This window comes from Westerdykella ornata, assembly GCF_010094085.1.
Source record: "Westerdykella ornata strain CBS 379.55 unplaced genomic scaffold EI97scaffold_52, whole genome shotgun sequence".
NCBI lineage: Eukaryota > Fungi > Ascomycota > Dothideomycetes > Pleosporales > Sporormiaceae > Westerdykella > Westerdykella ornata.
The window spans coordinates 1-22774 of NW_022986902.1; the positions used below are offsets into that span (position 1 = coordinate 1).

Below are 22774 nucleotides of genomic sequence, written 5' to 3' on the forward strand. Positions count from 1 at the left end.
ACTCCTTTACCTACCCCTTTTCCTTCCTTTTTTCTGCCTTAACAAGCAGTCTCACTGCTCTCACTTAAGCCTAACATATATGAGAGCCTTGAGAGAGGATGTATATTAGTTAGTATAGCTGTGTCATAGTCTTAGACTCAATACACATATTTTGACCAAAAAAAAAGCCTTTTAAAGTAATCTAGGTAAGAGTTAATTGCCTATATAAATTGTAGTCCTTTAGAGAAACTATAGTTGCTAAGGCTTATTGTAACCTAGGTGCCCTTTAGATAGTCTGCCTAAATCTGTACAACTCTTTCTACCTAGTTAAACTCCTGCCCTTGTATAGAGCACGTGTTGCTTATAATTAACTATTTAACCTTATTTTTAATTGCTGTTATTAAAAAGTTATGCTAGGTTATACTATTAAGGTCCTAAAGCTTACGCTTCTTATTTACCTAAAGAAGATACTAGATCTTAAGGTTGTATACTAGCTCTAGAGAAGAGGGAGAAGAACTAGGTATATACTAAGGACTAGGTAAAGGAGCAGCTAAAAGAGTAGGTATAGGAAGGGATAAGAGTATAGAACCTCTATCTCTAGTATTTCTATTATCTCTACCATTAATAGTCTCTGCTTACTATACATGCATATACGCTAACTCTATATAGACCCTTAGAGTCATCCTTTTATTAGATAGTATTAGCTGCAAGGGCTTTATCTAGATAGTAGGGTTTAATATCTTCTTTCTAGTAGGTTTAGGAGCTGCTAGAAACGCTAGTAGAGGTGCTAACGTAGGATTTTAGGCTACAGCCCTAGAAGATAGCTTTCGTGCGCGTTTTAGAGGCATCTGCAACACTATATATTAGTAAGTATAGGCTATTTGCTATATAAACGTACAGCTTTAAATTTAACCTAGGAACAACAGGTTATTATAGAGCTTTACTGCAGATTTATTTCTGTCTAGGGTCTTATACAAAAAACGCGGGAGGGTGAGACGCGACGCGAAATGCTAAGGAACCCACCGATTAACGCACATAATAGATAGCAGATGCAACGACTCAATGAACTGCATCGCCAACTCCGAACCAGAATCCACATGTGCTCGGGAAGCCGCTCATATAAGTATCTATGAAGATTTCTTTGTACACAGTAGGGTAGTATCATTACACGACCCATCATTTACAAATTCACGTCGACCATGCTTCCCTTCACCAATTTGCTCCCAATACCCTCCTACGCTAGTCATCCTACAATCTGTTGCCCAGATTCACGTGGATTGCCTATTCCTCGTTAGCAAGAGAATTTCCCGGAAGAGGAACAACTTTCAAACACATACCTTCCTATTAGTATATGCCTCCAATCCCGCCTCACCCAGCTCCCTCCCGATGCCGCTCTGCTTCACACCGCCAAACGGAACCCGAACATCACTATCATTCGACGAATTGATCCACACCATGCCCGCTTCAATGCGCCTCGCCACCCGATGACCCCGCGTGATATCTTGTGTAAACACAGCCGCACCTAAACCGTACGTGGTGTCGTTCGCACGCTCGACCGCTTCCTCCTCCGTCTTGAACGAAGAGATGACGACGAACGGACCAAACACTTCTTCGCGGTAAATCTTCATATTGTCCTTCACATTCGTGAAGATGGTCGGTGCGATGAAGAAGCCTTTACCGTTGACATCCTTGTAAGGTTTCCCGCCGGCAATGAGTTCTGCGCCTTCGGACTTGCCGGACTCAATGTACGAGAGGATGCGTTCGTACTGGGTTTTGGTGACTTGGGGGCCTTGGAAGGTCTCGTCGGCAAAAGGATCGCCTACGACGCTGGCTTTGGAGACGTAGTCTTTGAAGGAGGAGACGAATTTGTCGTATACGCTCTCGTGGACGAGGATCCGAGAGGTTGCCGTGCAGACTTGACCTTGGTTATACATGATGCCCTCAATGAATCATCAGAATCATGGCCAAGGATTTGGAGGTACAACACTTACTACATGAGACCATTTGACAGCCTGGTCCAAATCCGCATCCTCGAACATGAGCAGAGGGGACTTGCCACCCGTCTCCAGCGTCACATTCTTCATGTTGACTGCCGCTAGCTTCATAATCTCTTTTCCAGTCGCAGTTGAGCCAGTGAAGGCAACCTTGTCAACATCAAGATGCGAAGCCAACGCAGCACCAGCTTTCCTACCCTCACCATTGATGAGGTTGACCACACCAGGAGGGAATCCAGCCTCCTTAACGAGGGTTCCTAGGTAAAGGATCGAAAGGGGCGTCTGCTCCGCTGCCTTGAGAACAACCGTGTTACCTGTGCAAAGGGCGGGGCCTAGCTTCCATGCTGCCATTGCGAGAGGGAAATTCCAAGGGATGATCTGTCCCACAACGCCCAAGGGTTCAAGGATGGTATAGGCAAGCTTCGCAGGAGATGTATCAATCACCTGACCGTGTATCTTGTTGGCCCCTACCTTCCGTCAGTACTGCACATTGAGCTTCAAGGGGGCGATGATATACATCCAGCGTAGTACTTGATACAGTTGATGACTTCGGAGAGATCGTCATTGTAGGACACGGAATACGGCTTCCCGTTGTCCCACGTCTCAATGGTCGCTAGCGTTTCCCTATGCTGTTCAATGAGCTCTGCAAACTTCCACAGCAGATCGGCGCGGGCGTTGGTGTCCATGTCGCGCCATGAGGGATCTTTGAAGGCTTTGCGGGCTGCGGCTACGGCAATGTCGACGTCTTCTGGGCCCGCAGCGTAGACAGACGCGATTTCAGTCTCGTCACTAAGACGTGTCAGGTATGATATCAATGGACGCAGTGATACGATAGCAGAGATATACCTAGGATTAATGGAGGTGATGGTCTCTCCAGATTTCGACTTTACGAATTCATTGTTGATGAATAGACCCCTCGGTTGCGTATATTTGCGTCCATTCGGGGCCGTCAACTCCACGAATAGGTCAGACATGGTAGCTGGCCGATGAGTGAACCTGAGGAGTGACGGGAAAGGTGACGAGCAACGGGTGTCAAGCCGACGGCGAGAACTTGGAAAGGATCGAGAGGACAGAGCTCTACGAACTCCGGAGGAGCACGAGAACATCGCCTCAATGGTATGGAGAGGGGAAAGCGGAGCTATCAGCGGACCTCAACGTGGTTGGACTGGTTCATGGCTGGTTCATGGCTGGTTCATCTATGCAGGGACCCGCTGGAATTCGTCGATGGTGTGGAACCCCGCAACAGCACGGTGTTGGTTATCGATATCGGGTCCATTCGTCATTTTCTCTTTTCTACACCTTAAGACTACTCTAGACGACATGATCATGGTAGACCGACCACGAACTCCTCTTCGGACGGAACCTGTATAATTCTTGTTATCCATCAATTGTTGAACCAACAAGTTCTCACCCGCCGTACACACTGCAGGCTGCCCCACCTCACTAAGCGTCAAGCTCTCCGGCTTATTTAATAAATATAGCCAGCGCCAAGGGTCAGAACATCACATCAGCAACCAAAAATCCTCACCTTCCTTGGAAAAAGTGCTCTCATGTCTCAATCCACGCGCCGCTCACTCTTGCTGCCCTTCAACGCTTCCTACAATCTCGCCACCATGATAGATATGACGATCGACCCACACCCGACGATCTCGACCCCAGACGCCTTCATCAACCATGCCCACTCCCTCAGCTATTGGAACTCCGTCTCCTCCGACCTAAACGGCATGCTCGGCGGCTTGCCGGAAACCTCGCGCGTCGACCTCCAAGGCTCCTCCAACTTCCTCACGAAGCTGCGTCGGCGCGGGACCCAGCGCAACACAAAACAGCCGTTACCGCCTTTGCGACGGGTTGCCGATTGCGGCGCGGGCATAGGGCGGATAACGAAGGGGCTTTTGATGCGGGTGGCGGAGAGGGTGGATGTCGTGGAGCCGGTAAAGAAGTTCACGGATGAGTTGGTTGCCTCGCTGGAGGGCGGGACGGAAATGGAGAAGTTGGGGGAGGTGATCAATCTCGGGTTGCAGGATTGGGTGCCGGAGAAGGGCGCCTATGATTTGATATGGAATCAGTGGTGTTTGGGACACTTGACGGACGCACAACTCGTTGCCTATCTCGAGCGGTGTAAAGAGGGGTTGCGCAAGCCTGGAGCAGAGGCGGCGGGAGACGGAGCTGCGGGGCAGAAGACAACGCCGGGCAGTTGGATAGTCGTCAAGGAGAATCTCTCGACAGATGCTTGGGGCAACGATAGGTTCGACGAGGTGGACTCGTGCGTCACGCGGTCAGACAAGAAGTATAGAGCATTGTTCGAAGCGGCTGGCTTGAGAGTTGTTGCGACAGAGCTGCAAAAGGGATTCCCGAAGAAACTGTATCCTGTAAGGCTATATGCTCTGAAACCACAGTGAGTCTCGTACGAATATTTTTGTACCTGATTGGGGCGAATATTTGCCGTTTGACGAGGGCAAAATGGCAAGAGTGTTGCATATACTCAACTGAGGATTGGTTGTCTTCAAGGTTTCCAGATAACCTTGCCTCCGGCATACATCAAGAGCCCACAGAACTAATCCAGTAATTTGGGATAGCAGAACGCAAGTTGAACCGTTAGACAAACCTGGTATCTCTTCTGAAACGCCGTCATGGATGCAGAAAGCCACGCGTCAAAGTCGTCCCCTTAACCTTGGTGTAATCACCGCCCCTTCCCAAGAATCTTATGCAGTTCTGACATCCTGAGAGGATATTGTTCTACCGACTGCACCCCCTGCATGGCTCGTGGCTTCCCATCGTCTGCCCCTGGCTCCTTGGTTGGCGTCTCTTCTTCCTCATCTACGCCCAATTGTTCTCTGATCTTGTCGATCCGCTCAAGGTCCTCGTCATTCGTTCCTTCGCCCATATCCTCTGTTCCCTTGACGGCCTTCTCAAACAGGATGAAAAGCTCGCCGACGGTAGCCCCAGCTGTCGACCAGATGTTGGAGATTTCCTCGCCATTCAAATGTGAAGTAGTACGCCTCATCTGCTCGTCTTCATCATTCTTTGAGATAGAATCCGCGGACCACTGTTGCTTAGATCCATCCGCTCTAGCGACTTTTGCTGCTGGCCGTCGCGCCTGTATTTCCTCCAATGGGAATTCCTCTGATACCTCGCAGAACTCTGCGCCGAGACAAACACGCTCATCGATCCAGCTCTCATCCTCAGGTGCGAGGTTCCTACGTAGAAGCGTGTCAATAATCCCGTTTGGACCAGTCTCCGGAATGAATGCCGGGAACGGGGCTACCGGATGAGGCCGCAATGCTGACAACAAGTCGCGTACAGTGAGGACTTTCCCGTCTCGTTTCAGATGAACGCCAGCTTGGGACACTGGTTCGTCGAAATACTCCATCAACGCTCGGACATGTGTTTTGACCAGCGCGGCATAACGCTGTGAAGTAGGTCTGGGCATGTTAGAGAAGGAAATAGGAATCTCGTTCCAAGACTTCTAGCAAACTAGACAGTGACATGGTCCGGAAAGCGGAGGTAGAGATGCGAGATTCTTAAGAGGACGCTCTCCGCATCACTTGAATCCAAATGAACAACAGTTGGACGGCTTCTAGTTCCAACATGGAATATTGCTGCGCGCCCGCACGTAATGTGAAAATGACAGAAGCTCACTTACAAGTGGGGTGGAGTGTCCATATGTTGAACCATTTCCTGTTGTAAATGCCCCAGATTCCATACAAGCGGATGGAACCGAGTGCGCAGCGTCTCCAAAGCCTGGACCTCCTCCGCCGAGAGATCGAGTGCCGTATTGAAACTCATCGTGGCAATTGAGCTGGAGTACCCGAGTTATTGCATGGAGTCAAAGGTCAGAGATTGGTTTATAGGAATATCTGCGATAGGAGGTAGACGAGAGATTGTTCATTGAAACAGGAACATCGACACTGGAAGCGCAAGCGGGACGTGCTCATTTGAAACTAACCTCATCCGGATTGTGTTTGGGCTTGGCGCTGCAGTTCACTGAGTTTACTTCAACGTCATGTCCTCAGGTTGGAGAAAACATTGCCCAGGTTGGGGCTTCTGTCGGACGCGCAAGTCTTGGAAGCTTCAAATCGTTTTGCACTCGTGCTGAACTGAATTTCCGTTGCATCGCTCCACATCAAATATTCCCATGCCCTCCCCCACACTCACTTCCTACGGCCACCTCGCAATTTCTTTGAAGACGGAGACTATCTCGCTGTCTGTCAAACATCCATACCACTCATTTCATCTCCATAAAGTATGTGGTAATCTGCAAGATTCCACTTTGCATGCATATTGTCCCTAGCTAACAGCCCCTGTTCTGCGATCTAGGCAGTAGCAGCGGATCAGCGACAAACGCCGCATGAAAGGCATGTATTCTGGTGATGGTAGACTGGAAAGCGGTGCAATAGGAGCAAATGCCAAGCATTATGGACTTCACCTGCGCGATCAGATGGGCGAACGCCGAAGATTCAATAGTTGGTTCACAGACTGGATACGCAAAATATGCCGCAATATCCAGCCCAATGTGGTTGATCTGCAAGTTTACGACTGGATTATTACTGTGCCCTAGTGCATGGGTGGCTCGGATGTGGGCGACTCGAGAAGAACATATGGGTATTGTTGTTCTTGATTGTTTTGACCTCACTGTTTCCTCTTACTGTAGGGATACGAAATACCACTCTCCGCCTTGCTTGTTTAAATGCGGGGAATTATTGCTGTGACGTTAGGGCAACATCTTTCTCCAGAGCGCGATGCGCTACGATCGTCGATAATGGACCGAAATGGCGCCTTGATGGGATTCACGTCACTCCACGGCCTCATTCACGGTAACACCAAACAACCGGTCCGTAGAGCACGATGATCGGTGACGTGAACACACTCTTGCACTGCCCCCAGATCAACGGCTCAAAGTGGCACGGCAGTTCCGAATTGGAAGAGCGAACCAGGCACACCGCTCTCAGGAGCCCTATTCCTACAATAGCAACCTAGCCACTCTCGCTCCTTAGGAAGAGTTATAAACTCTTCCACCCCACCTGAACTTTCTGAAAGTTCGTGCCCACCTCTCACCATGGAAGAGAATAAGCAACCTTGCGAATATGCTGAACCGACCCTCCCACTCTCACCATGGCGAACCCTGCCCTTCGAGATCAAGAAGCACATCTTCAGCTTCTGTCTCAATCCACATCCCGAGATCTTCATGCACACGAACAATTTCCCCAGCCGGCGGCGCTACAAGAAGAACGTCATCGTCGAGATTCGACGGATGCTCCCCGAGACCACTTCACTCCTCGAGGTATCACAAGAGATTCGAACCATCGTCCTCGAAGTAGTCTTCGAAAACCTCATCGTCTACTCTAGCTCAATCGGACAACTTGCACGAAGCCTTCGCCGTCTATCCCGGTACTACCAACTGTCGAAGGACGCCGGGGTCCCAACTACCGAAAGGAGTGCGGTTCTGGCGCAGATCTACCGCAGGTTTCCTCTGTATTTCCCCGAGTTGGATCGGTTCGCGATGATGAGTCATGGACTACGGCACCTCCACATACAATTCGACTGGCTAGAGAGTCTCCATTTCTTCAAAGTGTCCGCCGGGACTCTTCCCCTGTACCGTGGGCGAGACTTGGCAACAGTGGAATACTTCGAAAGACTACCCAATTTGAGAAGGGTTGACATTGTTCTCCCTAGCGGTTGGTGGAAGGACAGATGCTCGCACACGCAACCGGGCCCAAGATTGTTCCACGAGGATGACCCATGTCCTCGGGCCCTCCATAGGTTCATTTACGAAAGCATAGCGGAGGAATTAGTCAGTGTCCGGGAACTTCATGTGACTGGATTTGTGGACGAAACCGAGGAAGAGATGTTCTGGAAGGCAAGACAGTCCGCCAAAGAGAGGTTGAAGATTACACGTTTGGAAGCCCGCGAAATGTACATGGACCTAGAGGGTGGTGTTCCCGTCCACACTCATGTCGAAATGCTTCTGAGGAATGTCCAGAGTGTCCGGTCGCACAAACCTCGTGGACGCAAAGAGTATTACCGGTATGCGGGCGTGGAAGATGAGGTGTTTCCGCCGCGATGCCAATGCGAGGTTCCGTGCAAGGAAGCATTTCCGGATATGGAGTTTGCCTGAATCAATCTAAGGCCGAACAATCTACGGTCTTGACTGTACCTACCTACAAGTGTGTACGAAGGGTAACAACGGGTCGGTGATCTTTGGTGGATGGCGGATATCGACATTGGTTTCTTCTTGTATCTCTCTGCGACTCCTTTTCACACATTGGGTGTACTTTTGCGGCTATTGTTCCATGGAGTCTTGCATTCATCTGATGCGGCGACTAGTCGCCCTCTCAGCTACCTTGTATAAGGTTACAACTCTGCCACGGGATCAGTACAGGTCCCATATTACGATCTGCCTCTGACCCTGTCTTCTGGCTCTTGAAATATCAAACCTAATAGTCCATGGCGTTCCATCTCGCAAGTGAACCAACGACGGTAGCTCTATTTTCGTCTAAGCATGATTGAACCGCTGCGGTAGTGCCACTGATGGTGAACGAGGTGCAGTTAATGCCTCATGCAGCCTTCAAAGGCCGGTCGGAGATCTCAACACTAAACGACAGCTCGAACAACGGTTAGTGCTGCATTCCGTGTGGTCTCGACGGCCCCGGGAATCGATTGCTCTTCTGAGACAGCCCGTTTAAGACAGCTGGGACTCGAGGGCTGGAGTATGGTTTGCGTGCTACATTGGTATCTCGGGCGAGTTGTCTAGCAGGTGAATGTCAATTGCGAGAAGATGCAAGGTACAATAGATGGATATGCGCTAACCCTTCCTGGAATGTACTAATGCTGAATCTAGCTTAGCGTCTTCTCTCCATCAACTGCACCTATGCTTCCATCACTCAACTTCATGGATCCTCTCTTCTCTTTGCCCACATGAGGCATGTAGAACGGCATTCCAAGTGATCTTCCTGTTCTATGAAGACGAACTCCCTTGAAAGGCCTTATTGAAGAAACGATAGCATTGGACGGCTTCGGCGCCATGTGCAGACGTCATAGTTGAAGACTGCATCAAGACTGCATCCAAGCCAAGGCACGATTTGACTGACCGACAAGAAACAAGAGGTCCAGAATCTCTTCTCAAACCACCAAGCTGGTATTAAGAGTGGATGAATAAAGATCAGATGAAAAAGAGATATCTTGCTCGGTCCCTGAATGAGCTCGTAAATCATGGAGAGACCAGTCCCTTCAAGTCTTATCCGGCGTGTCTCTCCGCCTCCTTCAAAGCGAAGAAAAACATCGGAATTACCGCGACCGAACGGGAACGGTACCGGTAGAGGCAACCATCATTCTCTAGGACAATCACCTCTTCCCAGTTCGAAACTAAGCAACTCGACCCCTTCAACGCCTCCAAGCGACACGGTGAACTCCCACTCAATATCAAAAACATCCTCTTCCACCCAGACAAACGCCGCCACCGGCCCCCTCTCCCGTCCCGAGCCCACACTCGCCGCCGTCGAAGCCGGCCAAGCCAAAATCGAAGACCATCTCGCCTACTTCACCAAGCACCTCACCCTTGCCTGCCGCCCTACACCTCCCTCGGTGCCTCGCCTCCCCGTCCCCTCATTTGCCTCCCTCTACGCGGAAAACCAGCACGCGCATGGCCACCACTTTGTCATCCATCAGCACAACCACCCCCAGGCGGGCGTGCACTACGACCTGCGTCTCCAATTCTCCGCGACGAGTTCCGTCTCGTTTGCGATACCCAAGGGCTTGCCTGGAGACGCCAATTCGAGGAGCAAGGGGCGCATGGCGATCGAGACGAGGGTGCACAATTACTGGAATCATTTGATCGAAAGCGCGTCGTGGAAGTCTGGCAGTTTGTTGATCTGGGATACGGGGACTTATGAGGTGTTGCCGCGGAAGATGTCGACTGCGCAGACGCAGCAGACGACGGACGAGGAGGGGACATCGTCTGCGGCTTCTGAAGCCGAAATAGACGGTATCGAAGCGCTAAGAAGGACATCCAGTGTTTCAGGTTCCAAAACAGCCAAGCACGAGAACGACAAACTGATCCACGCGTTCCAAACGCGCTATATCCGTCTCCGCTTACATGGCACCCGGCTCCCGAAGAACTACACCATAACGCTGCGTCTGCCGTCGAACAACGACTTCGGGAACCCGCACAAGACGACGCACTTGCAGAAACATAGACGGAGACGGAGGTACGTACCACCTGCGCCGCAGCCGCAGCAGCAGCAGCAGCAGGGCAAGAAACGGAAATCCGCGCCGCAGCCATCCATCAATTCACACTCCTCGTCCTCAGATGCAGGAGAAGACGGGATACAAGAAACTGACTTTGCGCCCACACCCCGAGACTCGGATAACGCGAATGAAGGAGCAGAAGAAGAAGAAGAGGACGCCAACCTCGACACCGACACGTCCTCGGAAGACCTGAATACGCGCTTGCACAACGCATACCCCGGCTCGACCAACAGCATCGGCTCCGTGCACCAGCGGAAATGGTTTTTGATGCTTGATCGACGGTCGAGTGGGTTTGTAGCTGGTACTGGCACGGGCGCTGGTGCTGCAACATGGCGGCGGGACGGCAATGCAGGGTTCGATCCGTTTTATGTGAGGGGCAGGGACGTTGAGAGGAGCGTTGTCACGGGGAGGTTGGCGAGGGACGTGGAGGAGGATGAGGGGGTGGAAGGGTATGTGGGGAGGGGTGGGTGGATGGGGATTGAGCGGTAGTACAGTATACATAGTATCTCGATGATAGAATCCATGGGAGCGGGATCTTCCCCGAGTGTATGGTTCAGAGGGCGACTTTCCAGCAGTGTGGTTCCTTCCTTCCTTCCGACGGCTCTCCTCCCTCCCGTCAACCCCACCTTCCCTCCTTCCAGCCTCATACAAAACAGTATCACTTTTGCTCCGACGTCCAGCTCCAGCTCGCTCGCTGCGACACCCAGGCAATGGGCGCGAATCATGGGCAGTGGAGTGTTGGTAAGAGTCGCATTTACAGAGCTTGCCTGTGCAAGGATATTATTCGTTGTTTACCATATGCTACATACGTCAAGATTATCTCCTGTGCTGGAGCCCGGGTATTTGTCGAAAAGAGCTGCACCGCCCAAAACGCCATACTATATGCAATGCCAACTTTCTCGCTCTTCCCTTTGAAACAGTCAATCTTTCAATGGCCCCTTAAAAGAGGATGCCGATGCCAGCAACGATGCCCAAAAGGCATTCCATCTTCCCATTGCGATTCCACCGCGCCACACCCGCGCCAGGGCTCGACGTGGAAATCGGAGTTTCCCCCGCAGAAGTAAGCACGCCCGGTTTTCCAGCGGAAGTAGTAGATGTCCTGCTGGGCGGCGGTCTTGTGATGGTGGTCGTCGTGGCACGGCCGCCGCTTGGGCTAACGACAACGACAGTCTCACTTTCCGCCGTGCCAGTTTGAATCACCACGACGGTCGACCCCACCGTCGTCGAGAGGCCTGGCGTCAGCGTGACGGAGGCGGAATTGTCGATGACAACCGTGGGAGGCGTAGGTTGAGCATTTGGTTGGGCGCCCGGTTGCGGCGCATCGGTGATGTGCGAGACGATGTCGTCGAGCAGCTCATCCGGTCCGCCCGGCGTGACCTGCGGGACTGCAGGAATCTCTCTATGGTCCTCTGGGGGTGGGATCACTGGTGGATTTGTGTGATCATCGCCCGGGTCTGGGTTTGGCTGTGAGGCCGGCGGCGGTCTGCCCCAATGGTCATGGGTTTCCCACCCTGTTGCTGAGGGTTGGATGATTTCTGCTATGGGCGAGGCGGTTATGGTAAAGGTTTGCGGCTTCGCGGTTGCCGAGGGCTCCGGTTCGTACCCAGTGGCGGATTGTTCCAAGTGCTCCGTCTTCTCTGGGTTTGTGGTGGCAGTGGTGAGGGTAGGGAGGGGATTCAGCGTTGTGGCGGTGGTCGTAGCGTTGACTATCGCGTCACCTCGCGGCCCTGTAGGTTGGTAACGGTTAAACTCGAATCCACAAGACATGGTGGGGGAATACATACGGAGCTGCTGCATGGCCGCTGCAGTGGAAAGCAAGGAAAGGGTAACGAGCGGAAGTGCATGCTGAGGGCGCATGGCGAGCCTGGGGATGTCGTGGACGCGAGCTATGTTCGGTAAATGATAGAGAGGAGGAGGAAGAAGAAGAAGAAGGGGAGGAAGAAGAGCACAACGTTCCCCTCTCAGAATCTTCGCTCAACAGCCCTCGGACCATGGAAAGTGGGCTGGTGAAACAGACGCGTCTACCCTTTCCCACCTCCCAAGGCGGGCCCTAGACAGCATAATCGCCGACGTCCATCACGGTCCATGATGGCCTTGAGGCTGAGGCCTGGAAAGATGATTGGCATCTATGGAAGCTGTGACTGGTCCGTTGTGCTTCAGGCCGGCGACGGGGCTCTGCCAAGCTTCACCGGTTCTTTAAGGCATGCGTAGTTGAGAGCACGGTGCGCGCAATCCAGGGTCCGATTATACGTCCTCCACCATGCATCATGACAATGATGACTACGTACACAGTGGAGTTGGATATCCATGCAATTGTTGGGCTTCACGTAACCGCTGTCTCCTCCAAAGTTTCACGCCGAAAGCTGTCATTGAGAGCTGAACCATCAACCTGGCTGACGCACGGCAAGCTCATCGTCAGTCCCAATCAGCCAGCACCCACGTTTTTTCCACCCCGGTCCAGCAATCTATTCCCCCGTCTTCCCCTTGTCGGAACTTCCCAAACCATTTCCTCCTATGGGGAAGGCTCGGTTGCGACCACCGCTCATGTCCTGTCTCGTCGCCGACTGGTCTCCACCTCTTTTCGCGAGCACGTCGCTGCCATGAACATGTCGCCGTGTGCCTCCTATTCACTTCCAAGGTAGTCGACGGCCGCCTCCTCTGGAATCTATGGAGGATTCACCATGGCTGCGAGTGCTACCCAAGGTTGCCCTGCTTGTCCTTGCACTCTCCGCTCTGGTTCTGGCTGCAGATGAGACCACCACGCCTCTGGGGAAACCTATCAATGTTCAGCCGAGTCAATACTGGTATATCCACCTCCCATCGCTCCTCCACAGCTTGTCCGCTAACCGATATCCTATAGGGACGGCAAGGACGGCCCATGGTCAACGTTCCGCATCGAGGTGGGAGATCCCCCACAACAGATCCGCGTCCTCCCTGCCTCCAGCCAGTCTTCCTCATGGCTCGTCCTGCCCGAAGCATGCGCCGTCAGCCGTGACGCGCAGTGTACCGACCATCGTGGGAAGACGTACAAGAGAAACGAGTCGTCCACTTGGAAAGAGTTTGGCTCCTACAACCTAAACACCTTCCTGCAGCAGCGGCTTGGCTTGAATGGCGACGGTCTCTATGGGTATGAGAAGGTGACGCTGGGTTGGGCCGGCGATGGACTGCCCTCCGTCGACGGTGTGCTCGTCGCCGGAATGGTGAGCGACGACTTCTATCTAGGCAGTTTGGCCCTGAGCCCACGCCCCAACAATTTCACCGACTTCAACAACCCGATTCCAAGCTTGATGCGACTCCTCCGGAACGCCAGTACGCCTATTCCAAGCTCCTCGTGGTCGTACACGGCTGGATCCCATAACCTGGCGCCGAAAGTGTTTGGGAGTCTTGTTCTCGGTGGGTACGACTCGACGCGGTTTGAGCCGAACAACGTCGTCTTTCCCTTTGGCGCGGATATTTCCCTAGAGTTTCAGGTCGCCATACAGGAGATCACGACCAACGTCACGGACAAGCCTCTCTTGAGCACCGGAATCATCTCCTACATCGACACGCTGGTCCCCGATATCTGGCTGCCCAACCGCACCTGTGCCCTCTTCGAAGAAGCCTTTGGTCTCGTCTGGGATACTGAAACGGAGCTGTATCTTCTGAACGACGAACTGCACGAATCGCTGCTGGAGAAGAACCCGACCGTGGAGTTCAAGGTTGGCCCCCAACTTACCGGCGACGCCGTCACCATTTCCCTCCCCTACTTCAATTGGTACCAGACTGCCACGACTGCCTTGACGGGGAACAAGTCGGGGCTGTACTTCCCCCTCAAGAGGGCTGCGAATGAGACGCAGTACGTGCTTGGGAGGACCTTCCTGCAGAGCGCATACCTGTCGGCGGATTATGGGAGGAATTCGTTCAATCTCTCCCAGGCACTGTATCCTTCGTCCTCGACGTCGGCAAATGTGCTCCCCATCTTTGAGCCCAGGAATCACACCCAACCGCCAGGAGGGCAAAACTCGGACTCCGGAGGCAGCAGTAAATTAAGCACCGGTGCCATCGCAGGCATCGCGGTAGGAGCCGTCGTAGTTGTAGCGCTCATCGCCGCTCTCATCATCTTCCTGCTTCGCCGCAAGAGAGCAAAGAAAGTGGAGGAAACTCACGAGCTAGCCGACACCGACATGCAGCACTCCGCCACGCACGAAGTCCCAGGCGAAGATCTCAAATACGAAGTCGGCGACGGCCTGCGCCACGAAGTCACCGGCGACTCGTCCCACAGGATCGAGCTGTCGGCTGTGGGCAAGCACGAGAAGCCGCTGGAGATGGAGGCGATGCCGCGAGAGATTTACGAGATGGAAGCCATTGAGGCCAAGACGCCTGTCGAGTTGGAGGGCGAGGGCCACGTTCATGAGAAGTCTCCAGGAATGGCCTCCGTGACGCCAGCAGCGTCTGTGGCTTATACGGAAGACGATGAGACTCCGCTGTCGCCGCAATCACTGCCAAGAGGACAAGACATGTATCGATAGTGAAACGTTGCACGGCGTCTGAAGCCACACCTCTAACCCGGACTACAATGGTTCCTCAAGGTCCCATTATTCACCATGGAAAAACAACGAGCTCGGTCACATTGCACGTTTGTTGCATCTACCTGGGGCCAACAAAGAAGCGCCTTATAGGTTCCCCCTCTTTCACGGATCGCAAGTCCGTTTGCGGAAATGGTGCCCTTTGCTCGCTTCCGGCCCTCTTTGTGTGTCACCGCATCAAAGAACACGCATGTCCCATCTTAAACCTCGCATGCGCGGCTCCCTGGTTCTTCCAGATTCCTCAAAACACGCGCGCTGATCTTCCTACCTCTCAGTCAATTTGGAGTAACAGCCAGAGCCCAAAGTCTAGGTTGGTTTGCTCTATATCAAACATGTGCTGCGCGGTTTGCTAAACCATATCAGTTATATCCTCAACAAGACAAGATGACTTCAAGATACCGCTATACGCCGCGCCCGCCCCACGTCGCTCCCTCCGACGTCTCCGAGGAATATTCTTCCGACTACTCCTCAGACGCAGGGGAACATCAACCCGGCGCCGAGCCCAACAACCGGCGTCTCCGCCAAGCGATTCATTACCTCGAGGTTGACGGCGGCATCGACTCTGACCAGCTCTACAAAGAACGGTTGTACAAGATCGACAGCGAGATTCTCGAGAAGTTCCTAGACGAGGGTTACGCCTTTGACGAGGGCTTGTACGCTCGGCTGGAGGAGCTGATGGAGCAGAAGCTGAACGCAATCGAGGAGGCGGAGGCTGTGGCAAGGGAAGAGGACGAATATGAGCAAGAACAAGAGATGGAGGAGGTGCGTTCACCGCGAGCGCTGCATAGAGGTCTTGAGAGAAGCACCAGTTTCACGGAAGCCGGGCCCTCGAAGCTTCCAGCACTGCGAATCTCTGGCGCCCAGAGCATTTCCAAGGGAAAAGGGAAGGAGAAGGCCGATGTTGGTCAGGAGAGGTCGACGCCCCGGTCAGCAGGTTCTACTGCCAGCCAAGTCGCATGTGAAGGGCCAGGCAAGGGGAAAGGGAAGGCTGTCACACAATCACCACGCACGCCATCTACCCCCAGAGCGACCGGGCTACGCCCAGAAGTCTCTCGCCAGACCAAATCAATACCTACCACCGCAAAAACCGCAGCCGCCGGCACAAAGAAAGCCGCCAACAGAGCCGGCACCGGCGACGCGCCCGTCCGAGAAATCCAATGGCGCTACGGCGGGCCCCGCAACGACCCGGAGATCTACCACCGCAACGCCCCGGACTCGCTGCCGTTTGGCGAAACGCTCGCTTTCCAGGAATACGAGTCGCTGATGATCGACTACGATCTCGCGCAGGGCCCGATGCGCGAGGGTCCCGTCGAGACGCATGTGGACTTCGACGTGGTGAGGCAGAGTATGGGGAGCAAGGCCACTCCGTATGATAGCGGGTCGAGATTCAAACTGATTGACGACGACGAAGCTGTGCGCGCTGTGAGGAGCGGTTTGGATATTGAGGACGGACAGCGTGTTGGGCACGCAGGAGGAGGAAAGGGGAACTTGCTAGAGCAGGTGGTTGGCGAGTTCAACAGCGGGGATATGGAGCATCAGGAGGAAAAGGATTATGTCCCGCGCGTGTTCCTGGAGGAGGTGCGGTTTCCGAGGGAGATTGCGCCGAGGAGGACGTTTTCGCGGAGGGGAAGTACGGGGGGTCAGAGGACTGGGGCTGGTGGTGCGTCGGGTTGTATGTGTCCCTTTTTCTCTTCTTCTCCCGCGTTCTCGTCAACCTGGTTTTTGTGCTAACTATGGCCCAGCATCGACGACTAGACTCCACCGTCCCATCACCACAACCGCAGCTTCGGGGTCTGGCACTGGCACCAGACCCAGAGGAGCCAGAGCCACTCAGGCTGCAGGCGCAGGCGCAGGTCCATCCTCCCGCGGTAAAGTCGCAGCAGCCGCGCAGTCCACTACCAAGCCGGCCCGACGACATGCGGTACCCATATCCTCGTCCAGTCCCCGCACAAGCAGCAGCAACGTCGGCGTCTCGATCCCCGTGACTCCACCACCCCCGCGACGCGCTGGTGCTGGTGCGGCAGGATCGAAGAGGAAAGCCGATGACGCTGTTTCCACCTCTGCTCCTGCTTCCGCTTCCGCGTCTGCGTCTGTCTCACGATCAGCAACGTCGGATCGTCGTCCGGCGAAGAAGGTCGCTTTCGCGCGCAGCAGGCTGGAGGAGGAAGAGGAAGAGGCAGAGAGAGGGGATGGTTCGCCGCAGGAGACTCGTCCCGCCAAGAAGCAGAAGCAGGGGAGGACGACGACGACGAAGACGAAGACGAGTCCGCATCTGTCGAGGCAGAGCGAGGCGGGGCAGAGAGGCAGGACGAGGAGCGGGTTGAGGTTTAAGCGCTGAGGCTTGAGTTGCTGCCATTGAGTTGCGGTGTCGTTGAGTGTGGTTATGGCGTATGTTTAGATCATTGTCTGCCTGGACGGCGCTTTTCTAGAAATTGGTTCTCTCTCGGGTCAGTCGGGCTTGACGCATCTTTCTTTCTTGGGGGTTCTGGAGCCTGGTTTGTCGTGTCGTGTTTTTCAAGTCGTGGACCATCATCTAGATAGAATAGACGTCATTGTCATACACTCCTTCTCAAATCACAATCCTCATGCGGTTTTTTGGTGGAAGCAACGAGCAAAGGAAAATCCATCTGACATTGATTGCCACATGTACCACATTTCCTTTTCCCCTTATTCTCACATCATCTCCCGGTCCGAGTAGGGCACCCACACATACGCCCTTGAACTCACTGAGATCACTTCGCCGGCACACCTCGCCGCCCATTTTAGTAACACTCTCTGGTGGAACACTTTCATCCCCAAGACTCTAGCCACCTCTTCACATCGCAGCGCTCCCCTCTCCTTCCCCACCCCCCTTCTCCCTCTTCCTTCCCCTGACCTCCATCTCCATCTCCTCCGTCACCCCCATCCTTCCCCTCGGCAGCATATTCAGCCGATCCTCCACTTCGTCCAACCCCCTACAACACCACCAAAACGCGCATCCGCCCAGGAAGCTCGCCACAGCAGCGGTCCCGTAATTCCAGACGAGCAATGGATTCCTGCTCAACGCCACGAGGGCAAACCCCAGCGCGGCCGAAATCGCAGACATGAAGAGCGCGAACGCTTGGACGAGGGAGCGCATATTCTTGGGGGCCTTGGTGAAGGCGTATTCGAGCGACGTGATGGACGCGAGGATCTCGGAGGCTGCGATGAGGATGTAGATGGGGGTTTGGAGCCATATGGTCAAGGGGGATTTGCAGTCGAGACCTGAACTCAGAGCATCTTTGGAAAGGCACGGCGTTGAAGAGGTTTTGTATCTGGCGGAGGGTTAGCGGGCGCGATAGCGTAGTACAGGGAGAGCCAAGAGTGACGGACATATAGAACTGCAGGACGCAGGCGTATACCATGGCCGCAGTGCCTAAGAAGAAGCCGAAGGTGATCCTCTTGATAGGAGTGAAGCGGACCCCAGCTCGTCGAAGCGCAGGATAGACAACGGTATCCATGAGCGGGATGAGAATCATAATGGCGAAAGGATTGAGGTTGCTGATAATGTCATTCGGAACGCCTTCACAAAGTCAGGTCTCTTCAACTATATTGGCAAACTTTCGGGTTGAGACCTACCGCCCAGCTTCATGGTGGAGGCTTGGCTGGTCAAATTGTTCTCGATCTGGTTGTAAGTGATCCAGTACAGAGGATACCACAAGAAGACCGAGCAAGCGGACCAGCCACGCGCCACCTCATCTACCCATGCATCGTCGAAGTCCATCCAGGATGGCCGCGTCGATCCAAAGTAACTGGGCTACGGTTTCGGAATCGTCAGCGAAATCCCAAGGTACGAGAAAGCTACCCACTTTGATACACTCCCAGAACGTGCCATCATGCCAATGCCTCCACATTCGGACTGGATTAAGATGCCACCGGCCTTTCAATCCGAGGAACAGTAGTTTAACTGCGGGTAGCAGGACGTTTCCTTCGGGTTTGTGCCGAATGTATCTCGTACGGCAGAACAGGAGGACTGGAAAACACAACAAGAAGAAGAGGGTCGGGATTAGGAATGAGAGATAGAAGCCCACGTATCTCTCTGCATAAACTGCCACACGGTAAGCAAAGAACAATATCACTCTTGCGGGCTCTGGCACTCACCCATCCCCACCTGGCCAACCAATGCTCCAATGTTGATAAATAGGTAGAAGTAATTGTAGATACGGCTCGTCGTAATGGCTGGATCCACAATAACCCTCTCTCCCTTTTCCGTCGTCTTCACGTGCATAACCTCCTGGGGAACCTGCTCCGCAATAAGCGGCGATATATTTGGTTTGAAGAACCCGGTCCCCACGCCCATGAAGATCAGTCCGAGGATGAAGACACCAAGCGACGTATGCGGCCTCGCCATCACGCCGGGAACGGCGGACACAGTGAGGATAATGTGGCCCACCTCCGCAATGATACACGCATATACGATCGTCTTGAAGCGGCCGAGATATGTATCCGCAATGTAGGCCCCCAGAAGCGGCATTAGGTATACCCAGAACTTGTTGAAGTTGCTAATACCGGTGGAAGCTTGCTGTCCCATTCCCAGAGCTCCAGGCTGCGCTTCCTTGTCATTGGGATCGAGCGGGCGTCCTGTCGCAGTGCCCGGGTTCGGCTTTTGGATGAAGTTAGTGAATACGGCGATGGTTCCGTAGTAGGACATGCGTTCGACGAGCTCGACGAAGGCGATGGTGAGGACGAGCCAGGGTATCTTTCCCGAGACACGACGCAGAGTGTGAAGTTCCTCCTCCGTGGGCATCATTGGGTTTTCGGTAGAAGCGAGCGGGCGAGGAGATTCACTCGAATACGTTGGAGAGCGTTCCATGTTATGCTCCCTCAACAGGCGCTTGTCGGGGTTCTCAGACCGCTTACTCGGAGAGGACTCTGCAGCTAGCTTATCCATGATCTGGAGTCGTCAGCCGTTGTTGAGAAAAACGCTGGTCAGTGTCGTTGTCTTACAGAATGATCGGCGTAATGTGTAGCCATAATCGAAGGAAATCCGGTGAAGGTGAAGAGGGTCACTGCAAAGCAGTCGCGAAGGGTGAGAAAGCAGGGCTGCGAAATCGATGTAGAGAAAGTATGGGGGCTTGAGCTCTAAGCAACGAAACGGTGCGAGCGAGGATCGCCTCGTTGATTGTGCAGTTGTCTGGGATGAGGTTAGAGGGGAGGGAGGAGCGATCACGCTTGGGAGGCAGATAAGGCGGCGGTGAAGGAAACGTGACAACAAAAAGTCCACTTCCTACTTAGGCAGTCACCGACTAAAAAACATTTCCTGTCCGTCGCTCGTTATGCGCTATGTAAGCATCCCTTCTTTATAACAGGTACCACCCCCTTCGAAGATCTAGCGGTTTGTGAGCCTGCGCCGGCATCAAAGTATGCGTTTTCACAAACAGCTGCTGTGAATGAACATCGCTCGGAGGTTGCCTGACACTATTTTGCTCCGCGGTTCTAATCGCACCTTTGTCACCGTTCTTGGTTCGTTTTTGCTTGTTGTCAATGTCAATCAAGATGCACCTTTATGGCCGTTATGGCTCAGTGGCACTTTTGGGGAAGTACTAAGCACCTTGATATGAGGCATAAAGGATATTGAGTACTGCCTCAGCGTGTCTCCCGCTGATAAGCAAATAATTTACCTCTCCTTATGGTACTCCGCTGGCCTAAACGCAGCGCAAAACATCAGCAGTACCTTACATGCACCCATAGCACGAAACCATGAAATCCATACCTGCCTCCTCCGCTCAACCCATTTCCCCAGCCACCTGATCCAGATCCTCACCAATTTCGTGGCCTACACATTCCTGCTGGTCGCAGATGGAGTTTGCCAGTCCTTTGTGAAGTAACTTCCGCTTGCGCGACGTGAGCTCTCTCTGTATTCCTCCAGATTTTGGAGCAGACGCACGAAGAGAGGCGTGTTAGCAACGTCGGCACGCTCGTACTTGCCTCGTGGCTTTGTGGCCTCGTCCATGTAAGCATTGCTGATGTCTTGTTGCAAGTCGAGGCACGGTCGGTTCGTATAGCATTGCTGAAGTTTTCTCCTCTCGTCCGAAGGGCTCGAGAGGTGTGTGGCTGGATTCTGCATAGTGGGCATGCAACCTGTGAAGAATGGGCCTTCGAAATTCTGCGGGGTGAGTCCGCGATCACCCGTCACATTGACAATCTCGTGCTTGGGATGCAGGAAACAAAGTAGCGGCGCCGCATCGGGCTCACAAATACCCAACTTCGTTGATCCGGAAGCTGTCCCTAAATGAACTGTTAGCACTGTTCGTAATAACCCCGCTGGTGAGAAGTACTGTTGTATGCGTATGGTTCTGCGTCCGCCCGTAACGCGGAGACACTTTCGCTGGGTTTTGCTACAATTCGTCCTCGAGGGGACCCTCTATCCATTCCCGGATTGCTCGACGGCGGCGAATGAGATCCTTGAGCCTCACAGGCTAATGGTACTTGTCGAAAGGCCTGTTCTACGGTGGCAGTTCCGGGCTCAGTAGACTGTCCGTCCCCCCGAAGAAATTGCGGAAGTTCTGCCGTTACAGAACGTAGCTGAGATAGCATGGTATTCTCTTCCACTCCGTCAGCTATCGATGTCATGTCGTAACTTGGCTGAGGGTTATTGCTCGAATTGGAATGAGGGTGCCTATATCCGTCTATTGCATCCGACTGCGGATAGCCGGGGTCGAGTAAGGATGCATTTGCTACCGCTGTATGGTCCGGAAACTGGAAGCCAGAATTCCTAGAACCACCTCTACCGACGTCGTTTTCGGGCGTGCTTGCGTGCGAGGTACGACATATTCTTGTATATGCGCTGGAGGAAGGACCAAAAAAATACTTATCCTCGGTGGCACTTTTAGTTGGTGCCAAAGGTTGATAGTTCGTCCTGAAAGCCACACCTTGCGAAGCAGATGCTTGAGGTGGAGTGGAATATGGCCTTTCTGCAAGAACACCGGGCGAACCAGCATTCCTCAAGTTTGGTGGTGTTGTGATAGAGCGCTGCGCCCTCTCTTTCTGTTCGGCGATAGCCTTGAAGTACTCAACCGAATCGCGTCTGAAGGGCGAGTCTGGTAGATGAATGGAGGACAATAAGCCTTTGATCATGCCTTCCTTGTGAGAATACAGGCCAATATTGTCCCATCGGGAGGCCCTCTGGGACCACTGATATGCGGATAGATCCAGGTTCGGATGTAAGTAGAAGGCAATCTCCCCTTCAAAAGAACCTGCACGCTGTCCTTCAGGATACGAGTTGACGAGCCGCCCATTGAAGAGCTCTGAGTAGCGTGCGATGATGTGCATCGTAGATTGGGTGCTGTTTTCATTGCTCATATTATAGCTGTTGCCCAACGAGGATGCAACAGTGATTCGTTCTGCGAAAGGTGACATGTTCATACTGGGGCGGACTCCGGATAGAAGGGAACCATAATCGGAAACAGTATATCCGTTTAGGAGATTCATCTCTGCGGGAGATGTCAGAAACCCCTTATCAAGAGCGAAGGATAAACACCAAGGGTACACATACCGGCAGAAGAATTAGTGACCGCTTGACAGATGTGCGTGCCCCCGTAAACACCGGGTGGACTGCTATCTGTATGCGGCTCGTCATATGTATTGTCATCGTCCTCAGGAAGATCGCTATGTTCCAACGGACGGAAGTGTCTGTTGCCGCTCCGTGGACGGTTAGACGGCTGTCTAGCATATTGGGCCAGAGTTGCAGAGCTATTGGGCAGATTGTCGCCTTCGACTAGATATTCGCTCTCGTGTCCTCGGGCCATTCTGCAGATGTAATGGGGGCTGTGCTGCGGAGGAGCTGATTGGAAGTCTTGAGTTTCGGGAGTCGGGGGAGCGGCTCACAGCCAGAAACGGCCGAGACGCAGGAAAGAGCGCTCTCCTAGCTACTCGCTCTCTTGTCAGTAGATTGAACTAGCTATCTGTGCGTGTGGGGGACGGGAGCAGCTGGTTGATGGTACTCGGATGGTGAAGCGAGGTGTAGCTGCTGAC

General features: G+C 53.3%; 9 protein-coding genes across 9 annotated transcripts; 5 read left to right on the forward strand and 4 right to left on the reverse strand.

The window, feature by feature from the left end:
• Positions 1 to 1227: 1227 nt before the first annotated feature.
• Positions 1228 to 2947, reverse strand: EI97DRAFT_453523 (aldehyde dehydrogenase-like protein; the record flags this gene model as incomplete). The annotated part of the gene is made up of 5 exons (XM_033800462.1): positions 1228 to 1260; positions 1317 to 1919; positions 1971 to 2440; positions 2491 to 2762; positions 2820 to 2947. 5 exons carry the CDS (start codon positions 2945 to 2947, stop codon positions 1228 to 1230), a joined length of 1506 nt encoding a protein of 501 aa, XP_033649183.1.
• Positions 2948 to 3586: 639 nt separating this feature from the next.
• On the forward strand, positions 3587 to 4372 carry EI97DRAFT_387407 (uncharacterized protein; the record flags this gene model as incomplete). Its single annotated transcript, XM_033796119.1, has 1 exon — positions 3587 to 4372. The coding sequence occupies one exon, from the start codon at positions 3587 to 3589 to the stop codon at positions 4370 to 4372; it is 786 nt and encodes a 261-aa protein (XP_033649184.1).
• Positions 4373 to 4653: 281 nt separating this feature from the next.
• On the reverse strand, positions 4654 to 5759 carry EI97DRAFT_462614 (uncharacterized protein; the record flags this gene model as incomplete). Its single annotated transcript, XM_033801281.1, has 2 exons — positions 4654 to 5395; positions 5617 to 5759. The coding sequence occupies 2 exons, from the start codon at positions 5757 to 5759 to the stop codon at positions 4654 to 4656; spliced, it is 885 nt and encodes a 294-aa protein (XP_033649185.1).
• A 1465-nt stretch (positions 5760 to 7224) lies between these two features.
• On the forward strand, positions 7225 to 8088 carry EI97DRAFT_387424 (uncharacterized protein; the record flags this gene model as incomplete). The annotated part of the gene is made up of 1 exon (XM_033796120.1): positions 7225 to 8088. One exon carries the CDS (start codon positions 7225 to 7227, stop codon positions 8086 to 8088), a length of 864 nt encoding a protein of 287 aa, XP_033649186.1.
• Positions 8089 to 8863: 775 nt separating this feature from the next.
• EI97DRAFT_504796 (uncharacterized protein) lies at positions 8864 to 11687 on the forward strand (the record flags this gene model as incomplete). The annotated part of the gene is made up of 4 exons (XM_033802850.1): positions 8864 to 10666; positions 10735 to 10763; positions 10898 to 10958; positions 11138 to 11687. Exons 1-4 carry the CDS (start codon positions 9183 to 9185, stop codon positions 11685 to 11687), a joined length of 2124 nt encoding a protein of 707 aa, XP_033649187.1. The 5' UTR covers positions 8864 to 9182.
• A 1197-nt stretch (positions 11688 to 12884) lies between these two features.
• EI97DRAFT_462618 (acid protease) lies at positions 12885 to 14725 on the forward strand (the record flags this gene model as incomplete). Its single annotated transcript, XM_033801282.1, has 2 exons — positions 12885 to 13021; positions 13078 to 14725. 2 exons carry the CDS (start codon positions 12885 to 12887, stop codon positions 14723 to 14725), a joined length of 1785 nt encoding a protein of 594 aa, XP_033649188.1.
• Positions 14726 to 15166: 441 nt separating this feature from the next.
• Positions 15167 to 17120, forward strand: EI97DRAFT_446404 (uncharacterized protein; the record flags this gene model as incomplete). The annotated part of the gene is made up of 2 exons (XM_033800025.1): positions 15167 to 16454; positions 16525 to 17120. The coding sequence occupies 2 exons, from the start codon at positions 15167 to 15169 to the stop codon at positions 17118 to 17120; spliced, it is 1884 nt and encodes a 627-aa protein (XP_033649189.1).
• A 522-nt stretch (positions 17121 to 17642) lies between these two features.
• Positions 17643 to 19547, reverse strand: EI97DRAFT_351454 (MFS peptide transporter-like protein Ptr2; the record flags this gene model as incomplete). Its single annotated transcript, XM_033794849.1, has 5 exons — positions 17643 to 18025; positions 18111 to 18323; positions 18380 to 18557; positions 18610 to 18848; positions 18902 to 19547. Coding segments are annotated over 5 exons (1659 nt in total), but the record flags the coding sequence as incomplete, so codon positions are not given.
• A 979-nt stretch (positions 19548 to 20526) lies between these two features.
• Positions 20527 to 22548, reverse strand: EI97DRAFT_471004 (uncharacterized protein; the record flags this gene model as incomplete). The annotated part of the gene is made up of 4 exons (XM_033801806.1): positions 20527 to 20634; positions 20688 to 21028; positions 21079 to 22233; positions 22296 to 22548. The coding sequence occupies 4 exons, from the start codon at positions 22546 to 22548 to the stop codon at positions 20527 to 20529; spliced, it is 1857 nt and encodes a 618-aa protein (XP_033649191.1).
• Between the last annotated feature and the right edge of the window lie 226 nt (positions 22549 to 22774).